The 9,450-nt window shown below is 39.0% G+C and overlaps 1 protein-coding gene across 2 annotated transcripts in view; it reads right to left on the bottom strand.

Moving 5' to 3' along the window:
* Positions 1 to 6,769: 6,769 nt before the first annotated feature.
* Positions 6,770 to 9,450, bottom strand: part of cchcr1 (coiled-coil alpha-helical rod protein 1) — an 8,731-nt gene continuing 6,050 nt past the window's right edge. For both annotated transcript variants that reach the window (XM_005735580.1, XM_005735581.1), the window contains exons 13-19: positions 9,222 to 9,294; positions 8,495 to 8,613; positions 8,200 to 8,388; positions 7,802 to 7,903; positions 7,492 to 7,637; positions 7,270 to 7,417; positions 6,770 to 7,174 (exon numbers count right to left, since the gene is read on the bottom strand). In XM_005735580.1, coding sequence (XP_005735637.1) covers positions 7,044 to 7,174; positions 7,270 to 7,417; positions 7,492 to 7,637; positions 7,802 to 7,903; positions 8,200 to 8,388; positions 8,495 to 8,613; positions 9,222 to 9,294 — 908 coding nt within the window. In that variant the 3' untranslated portion in view covers positions 6,770 to 7,043. The remainder of the gene's footprint in view (positions 7,175 to 7,269; positions 7,418 to 7,491; positions 7,638 to 7,801; positions 7,904 to 8,199; positions 8,389 to 8,494; positions 8,614 to 9,221; positions 9,295 to 9,450) is intronic.

Genomic DNA, 9,450 nt, shown 5'->3' with positions numbered 1-9,450 from the left:
GCTAATATGAGCTATGAATTAGTGTGCCAGTTATTTGTTTTTCTCTCCAGGACCTCAAACCACAATTCTACTTATAATAGCACTCAGTTTAATCCAAAAGGATCACAAGTAGGGTGGCATAAGCAAAGACTGACAATATCATCTATAACCTCTTTTTCTTTAAGGCTGATTTCACATTTGTCCCAAGTTTTGATTTGAAAAACTTTGTTAGGCTACAACATAATTTCAATCAGAATAAAGCAATTTCACTTACATCACTGGTTATTCATGCACTACATCTTTAAAAGTTACCTGAAGTTGTGCCTAAACAAAGAAAAGGAGTTTACAGCTACTGGAACAGCTTTGTGAAGTTTTACAAAGGCAGGGTAGCGCTTTAGGCTACATGCTAACACACGGCTAGCACAGAAGACAAAGTATACGTGAGGGTAAAGAGAATGTAAGTAAGCAAAATTTACTTATATAATACCTTTCTACATAAGAATCAGTAACTGCTTCACAATAGTCTTCAACAAATAAAAAAAATATAACTCACAATATATTAAATCACAACAAAGACAACACTAGTTAAAAGCTAGCCTATACAAACAAGTCTCAACATCAAATGCGCAGTCTCCTTAAGTTTTTATTCTCAAGGAGGAACCATCAGCAGGTTTTGATCTCGTTTAAGACCTCAATGACCTGCACGTTATAAGCAGGCATTTGACCATGCAGAAAAAACTTTTTGAGCTATTTTGTAAGACAAAAGTAAGTACTGTATTCTACTGTAATCTATCCAGTATAGCAGTTGAGAAAGTGGTGGGGCAACAAACAGAAGGACACACCTCGTGGATTCACTGGTTATGGATTGATCTGAGCCCACGTAAAAACTTCTGGACACAAAATTTTTGTATTGTCATCAATTACTTATTCCACCACCATCCTTTTAATCCTGCAGCAAACAGCTGAATTAGTGAATGAAACACATTTTGGCCCTATCCTTAAAAGTATTCACACATCATCCATAAAATACTAAATGCTGCACACACAGTGTTAATCACAGTGTTTATGGACCTAATGAAGAAACTAAAGTGCATATATGCCACCTGGCAAATTTACTGCACAGATAATTACAGAATGTGAGCACTTCTGCTCAGTCATATAGTGCTAAGGTAAATCAAGCAAATGATGCATATATAAGTAGCACAAGCATTTAACCCACATGGATTTAACTTGGCTGCAGTGTTCAATTTCAAATCCTGAAACTGTATAAAAATATAAACCGTCAAGAAGATTTAAACTAATCATACATTTTCTTGGAGACAGTGTCAGGAGGTTTAAACACTACAAATCCAATATATGCCAAAGTAAGGAGACATTGCTGGGAGCCTAGTTGCAGAATTTCAATCAAACTGAAGATGACTTAAGGATGACTGCGTCATGCAAGCATAAAGTGCATCATAACAATTCTAACAGGATGTGACAAAGGCATAAGCAGGAATGAGAAACTCTTTACATAACCTGGCTAAAGACCTGATGTGACTTTGCCTGAAAAAAAAAAACAGGACAATTTAAGAGGTATAGCGGATGACACAGAATAGTCAGGAGCACCACATGGATACATTTGCTACAATCTCAATTCATGGTGTTGGAAATTTGTAAATCAAACTTGAGCATGACTCAGTAATTTTGTATACATTTTCAATAAAATTGCTAATGGAAATTATTCATTTTAGCAAATGACTCACTCTGTGTGCTGAGGGATCTATTTGAGCCAGTTTAAGTTTTGGCTGCAAAGACCTGCAGTGCTGGAATGTCATGTGCAATATTGTAACGATGAAGAGGGACGCTGTGGATTCACTCCAGCCCTCTGTCAGGTGCAGATGTTCAGTGTTGGACATGCTCTTCCATTCAAATGTTGTAACTAGGGCAACAAGTAATTTATCTATTGCTCTATTTTTACTAGTCTTTTTCAATTCTTTCAATAAAATGCCAGAAAACTGGCCTTTAGAAGAAAAAAAAAAGGCAATCTTTTATCATCAGAACACTTTGGTGTCTGTCAGCTTATTGATTCATTTGTTCCAAACTGACACAGCAATCAGTGTAACACATGTTTGCACAGGTTAGGCCTAAAATTCAAAAATCATAGCTACTTTACACCTGGCGCCTGTCATACCATAAAATGCGTAAGTTCTCTTTAACCAGGATCACTGTAAAAATACAACAGCTGCCAAGATTTGACTGCAAACTTGCAAGCAATATAGGATGTTTGGAAAGACATGATCTCAAAATGACGCCTCTCAGGTTAGTTTGAGTTTATATTCCACCTTATATACCCTCATCCTTTTTTTTTTCTTCTTATCAGCTCAAGCATTTGCATATTTGTTGAGAGACAGGACGCCCACAGCAACGTTTTTATGCAGAGGAATGAATCACAGTGCTCTGCAATCATGAGACACATTTCTTAAAGTCCAGAACTTAAAGCAATTTCTTGTTTGCAGATGGTGGAATTGCTTCAGTGTTTCTTTTTGTCTCGACATAATGACAAATTATAATAATATGGACCCAAAAAGGAGTGCATTTCACTAGTCCGTTTGTCCATTGCTTTACAGAGTACGTTATTAAACTGTCACATGGCTGTTATCTCGGACAAAGTGGAAGAAAAAAACCACCAACTGAATCAAAATATATTTTATGGAACAGATTGCTCACAAATGAAGGAACGGATGAAATAAAAGTCTTAAAATCTGGTAATTAGGAGGCCTTATTTGAACAACATGCTGGTAACCAGAGGGAGTTAAGGTGCAGCCGCACAGATGAATATTAATGGAAATTTGATTAAACATTCCCACATCTTTAACTGAATACCCCACAGGCAAAGCGCTTACAGAACAAAACAAATTAGCTTGGCAATTTTAATTATCGATGTTCTGTTTTCTCACACATCCCTTGTCTCATTTATTTATTTATTTTTTTGCTATTGAGATCCCAACAACAGCTGTTCTGATGTAGTTAATGTTTTAAAGGAGAGCGCTAACATTTGACTTTCTGCCCTTTGGCTGTCTTTTCTACTGATGTTCTATATAGTTTATATCATTTCTAATGCTGCGGAATGAACATTAGTACGCACACGCACACACACGTGAACATTTGACCAGTTAAGTGAAACATTAAATTAGAAATCTCAGAAAAGAAAATGTGAATATGTGTGGAAAGTGCTGCTGCTTCTCTGCTGCTTATGTAAGTCCTGCCAGTGGACGCTGTTCGCAGACTAAACTGATTCAATCTTTTTCAACAGAGAGCCATTCTTTGTATTTTTATCATTGTGAAGTGTTGGCAGTAACCACTACTTTCAAAGAAACGGGGGAAAGTGATGGATTTTGAAATGCATTTTAGAAACACATTAAGGGCTTTTTTCTGTGAATACGATAAGCATATCTAAGGCTAAAATCAAAGGGCGAAACAAGAGGCACCTGTTGTTAAGTCGGGGAGATGTTACGATAATGATGACTGATGAACTGGGGACAAACTAGCTCCACAAGTAAAAGAAGAGCTTCTGTTTAAACTGAGGGATTAAGCCTTTCTTCAGGTTCTCTATTCAAGTGGATCTATGATCTTTCAAAGCAGCCATTATTTCTAGAGTTTTGACTCGGCTCAGTTGATATCTTTTTTTATTTATCAGGCCCGGGATGATCTTTGGGAGCATGTAGATGTTACTCCTGACATATACTTATTTAATAGCTTAGTTTGCACTCAGAGTGAAGTGCTACGACACACCTTTCAAATGGTTTTAAAGGAAAACAGGCACAGGCTGAGAGTACTTTGTTAATCACTTAATAATAACAAAAGTTGAAAAGTGTCCCTTTTATTTGTTCACTTCATTCCTGCATTGAGTAAACAGCTTTGCTGCCTCACCGTGTGTACCGTATTACACTGATCACTCCAAAGGGGAACTGCAATTACAGCTCCAAACAAGGTGACTGATTGGCACAGGTGGTGACTTATGCACGGATGATGCCGTGTTTACCATTTGTTTCAAAAAGCAACTACAGGGGGAAAAAAGTGCGGCTTCAAGTAGTTTTTAAATTTGATCTGAAACGATAAGAGATCACAGATTACTCAGCTGCAGAGCTGAAAATAAAGTCTGACAAGCTAATAATGATTGAATAATGTGTCATTATTTTGCAGAGCTTTTCTGCTCAGACTTGTATGAAATGGTTAATGCTCTCAGTCAGAACCCCGACTGCACGAATATTCTCACTATATCATAGATTTTAGTCTCAGAGGTCTGTAGCTCAGCCTACAGCAAAATTATGCTAATGCAAAAAAAATAACAACATTCTGCTTCATTTAAATCACTGCAGGAAAGTGACATAAAGTGATGTAGTAATGACAAAATTGAAGAGTTCGGTCCACTGCAACCCCCACCGAACAGTGCCCCACATTGCCTGCATCACTGCTCCTCCATGTCTGCGGTTCTAACTTGCAGCCTGGCCTTCCGCAGCAGTGCACAACCATCAGCCAGGCTCATGGAGCATGCAGTTCTGGTGGGCGACACCCCTGACTTACTAAATCACGTCAGCCTCAGACACTGCTTCCAGTTTGCTCCGCTCTCTGGCCTGCAAGAACCTTTCAAAGATCAGGCAAGCAGATTAACCAGGGCCTCGTGTCAGGCATGCTTGTTTGTCACCTTTTAATGCAAACTGTTTTCTTCACTAGAGGAATAAAGACGTGAATATTTTTGTAGTTTCTAATGCTTTAAAGGTATTAAACAAGAAATGCTGGTATAGTCTGAATAGTATATTTAAGGAAGTGCTACAATGTCCTTGAGAGAATATGCTGTGGAAAAAAGTTTTGTGGGTTATTCCAGTCACTGGCTGTAGCAAACTTGAATGAGGACTGTCCCCGAGAGGACTCCACTTTGGGGACACTTCACAAATTGTAATAGGCTTTGCAACTGCAGGTTTTCACAACATTTAAGACATGCAAAGTTTAGCTATGGTTAGCTGAAAGAAAACCTGAATAGCTGACAGCAACAGAGTAAGGCAATGAGCTGCACACAGTGCCCTATATTTGTGCCCTAAATATCAACAGCAGTAGGACTTCAGCATGTTGTCTGGACCCTACATGTGCAAACATCGGCATCTTTTCCCAGTCCCAAGGTAGCCCTCACTTTCTTTGCGTTATGTTATAAATATTTAATACAGTGCTTAGTAATAATACAGGCCATAAATCATTTATTGATAAGAAAACATTACCATTCCAGTGAAAACGCAAAACTGTACAAGCAATGGAAACAACACTCCACTTGAGAAAAACAGCTAGTGGACTGAGCCTTGACGCAGACTCTTAATGACAGGCAGGGCCAATGACAGCAGATGCTCTGATTTGACACAGTGCACTCTGACAGCACAGTATCAGCCTCAGAAGCAAATGCAGGATTTCTCATACACAAGCACACAGCAACACTTTCCAGTATCAGTGAAGCTGATTTTAGGAAAGAAAAAAAAACTGTTTTCATGTCAGTTGATATTTCTGCAAACATGAAAAGTCTTTGTTTATACTTCTTGTTAAATTATTGTTATTATTCAATTTATTTCATTTATTGTTTGTATTCCAGTGCTTTCCTAATTTATTAGCCACCCACTGTGTTGTTTAGTTGCCCCCCTGTCTATAATTACATATTCAGCCAGGCTGCTAATAGTAAAATAATTCTTTTCCAGGCTTAAGGGAAAAAGCAACAATATTGCAATATTTATTCTAAATGTTTTAACCCAGATCCTTTATGTTGTTTGAAATCTTTTGAGAAACAACATTAAATTATTCTGGAAATATTTCTTATCGTAGTGAAATTAAATTTGTTTTAAGCTTAACCCCAAACAGCATATGTGCTGCTCTCATCTTTGACAACATCGCCCTCTTCTGGTGTTGTAGTGGACATGAGATAAGCGTTAGAACTTACACCTGTGTTTAACATGGCTCAGAATTATTAGTATTACCCTGATAGTGGGATGTCACTGCTCCTGATATGAAGTGATATGAGCTAAAGTATGCATCGCAATCATAACTTATGACCAAGATTAAATATATCCACTAATACTGATTCTAAACTGTAATGTTATGGTTTCTTCGTGGGTTATTTATTACATTAAAGACTTTTGTATCAAAGGCTTAAAATAATAGAATTTAAATGTTCTCACGTCTTATATATTGCTTTATGAGCCCTCGATATAAATGCAAGACTCAACTTCAAATCATTCACTATTAAGTTTCTTAAAATTTTAAGTTTGACGCATGCATCCTCTGCTTGCCATGATGAATCACCTCTCCAGGAACGTACGTCTTCAATGATCTTGGAAAATAGAGTAGAAAAGCCAAGACATTATTAGTATTTTCACTCTCCCTCAGTTTTCCATGAGGTATTTTTACCTAGAGGCTTGAAACTTTGTATTGCTGCAAAATTGATTAGCACTCGTGACAACATGACAAATAACACAATTATCTGGCTCATCATGATGTTTATCATCATCAGTCCTATGACTGAGAGCCATTTTAAAATTGACCTCCATAAAGGAGCTTCGAATTGAAAATATTGACTTTTTGTAATGTGAAAATCTTATAGATCTTTCCAGTTATCCATATCAGAAAAAATATGGCTGATGCACCAATTATATAAACAGCTGCTTTATAAACTTAAGCTTCACGGCTGACTCAAAAAGGCTTGGAAACTCGTGTCAAAATGTCTCCATGTATATCTAATTTTACTTGAAAAATCAAACACCACAGATTTCACTTAAAAATATATTTTATTATCTTACTGCAAAGACAAGAAATTTAGATTATTCAGAAAATGGACCATTGTCACAGAATCCTCGAAGAATTACACAACCTTAAATTTATATTACTCTACATGTAACACACAGTATCTGTTTAGTTCAAATGTGACATGTCTGATTTTAAGTGGTTTGGCTCAAACAAATGATTTCCAGGAGCTGTATGTTATCAACACTGCTAACAGTTAGAATTTAAAGGTGTGTTTACTGGCTGCAGTGACTCATCTTCAGGTATCAGCTGTGCAGACTGCCGGTGGATGGTTCCACACTGTCACTCTGTCCTTCCTCCTCCGCAGAGTCCTCAGAGCTGTTTACCACTGCAGCACTGAGAGTATGGAGCTCCTCCAAAACACACAGAAGTGTCTCTGACAGGATGCAGACAGGTCATTGGTCAGCTCTGTCACGTCTGTGTAAATGCTGGGACTTCAAAACAAATATGCAAAACTAAGACATTTCTTACCATCTGCAGGTAGTTGGACTTGTGCGCCTACAGAACAGCTCCATTCTGAAGCGTTTTGTCGAGGTTTCCATTGAGCAGCAGAGTTTTGCCGAGCCGTCGCCTGAGCTCTCTGGTGCTCCTTCATCAGCCCTCTATCAGCAACTGTGACCTGGAACAAATGCAGGTCGAATGACACAGAAGCAAAAATCTCCACGACTGTGTTTTGCTATAATAAAATCTTACCAAGTGTTGGTTTTTGTCCCTCACTGTCTCCTTCAGTTGTTTGTGCTGGACTTTCCTCCTTGTGTTTTCACTCTCCGGATTTCGGCTTTGCTTCATCTCTTCCAGTTTCTTTGCTGCCTCTCTCTCAAACTCACGCAAAGTCATAACTGCAACAGACGATACAGACGCCTCAAAAGCCACAGGGATATGCTGCTATATACTGTGTAAACAATTCCAATCATATTAGAGCAAAGTCTGCATTAAGGATATGACTTCATTCCCATATGTAAACCTGCAGTGTACTGAGGCAGCATACAGTTAATCTTACTACCTGCTTTGGTGTGCTCTTTCCTGACTGTGCTGACTTGAGCCTCCATTTCTCTCAGCTTCTCAGAACACCGCTCCTCAATCTCAGACACTCTTTCCTGCAGGGCTGAAGCAGGGTAGGGGAAACAAATGCACCACTCCTCAGTACTGTGTTTGACATACAGAGAGTGTCTGAGTTCAATACTTCTATGTGACTCCAGGGATGCATTAGGTTTCAGTGTATATGTTTGCACATTTTTATAGTCTACACAAAAGTCTAAAACACAGTGTTGTGTGCGTGGTCAGTCTGTAACGTTATTGTTTTTGGTTAACCGCTCTCACAGCATTGTTAGCTTTTAGGCACAGAGAACAGCTGCTTTCAGCTGAAGGGCCTTCTGAAAGGTGCACAGCGAGCGGCCTCACCCTGCTCACTCTGCTCTTGCTGGCTGAGCAGCTCACAGCGGACTCTCTCCAGGGTGACCTTAGTGTCCTCCAGCTGGGCCTGGATCTGCTGCAGGTTCTGCTCAGCCTCCTCTCTACCAGCTACAGCCTGCTCGAGCTCCACCCAGCTCTGCTCCAGCTCCTGCTGCTGTAGCCTAACTTTACTCTCATCTGCAGAGGGTATAGAGTGCGCGGAGACACATGCATTACAGAAATGTGGATATGTACCAGACAAACAGACGATATAATGGGTGTTGTGATCCATATGGGGTCTCACATTGCTCTTTCAGATCAGCGAGAGCGTTCTCGATAAGCTCTGGGGTTCTTTTGAGCTCTCGAGTGAGTCTGTCTCTCTCTTCGCACACCAAACTGTGCTCTATCTGGAGGTTTCTGATGCTGCAGGGCAACAAAGATAAAATGGTACAGCAAACAGACAAGCAGAAGTAGAGAAGGCTCTGCATGATGCATAACAAAGTAAGCTAAACAGCCTGAAAGTTACTTTTTGCATGAATTATAATCATCTTGTATAGATACACTGACAGCATAAGACAGCAACACCTGCTATTCATAACACTTATTTCAACCACATTAGCTACACCTGTTATATATGTCCCATCAAATCAGTATGCAGTATGCCACTCTATACCAGCATAAAAATCTAAACTCAGAACCCTCCACGTACTTATTTTCTTTTCTTGATCCTTCATTCATCTCACCACATATGAGGCTTGAAAGCAGCAACTATTTCTACTAATGCAAGAACATCCTGACATATTAGAACATGAGCTTTTTGTGAGAAAGCCAAAAGAGCAAGTGAGTGGAAGAACAAGATGCTTATAAAGGCTATCTCTTGGCCTAAAATGAGGAGCGCCTAGTGAAAAGACACGTGACCTCAGTCAGATATGATTTTGTGTACGTCTATGATCCAGAAAGAACGTGAAAGAGATGAAATAGAGGTGAAAGAGAGAATCACCCACATTGAAAAATAAAAAAATAAACTGTACCTTTCAGCATCCTTATCTGACTGTTTACAGGCCTGTTCAACTTTCTGCAGGGCTGCCTTCCTCATGACCAAAGCTGCAAAACAAAACCCGATATAAATTCTTTATGTTCTTCTAGCTATGCTATTAACCCATCGAAGCAGAAAAAAACAAGCAAGCATGCTACTAACTTTAGCCGAGTCATTTAGACAGCTGTTTAATATGCTGCTGAGAATATAGCCCAGAAGAAGCG

Source organism: Pundamilia nyererei, unplaced genomic scaffold (assembly GCF_000239375.1).
Source record: "Pundamilia nyererei isolate P.nyererei 1_Seehausen unplaced genomic scaffold, PunNye1.0 scaffold00064, whole genome shotgun sequence".
In the NCBI taxonomy this organism is placed as follows: domain Eukaryota; kingdom Metazoa; phylum Chordata; class Actinopteri; order Cichliformes; family Cichlidae; genus Pundamilia; species Pundamilia nyererei.
The sequence above is the reverse complement of the archived record's forward strand: the minus strand, read 5'-3'. Positions and strand labels throughout refer to the sequence as shown.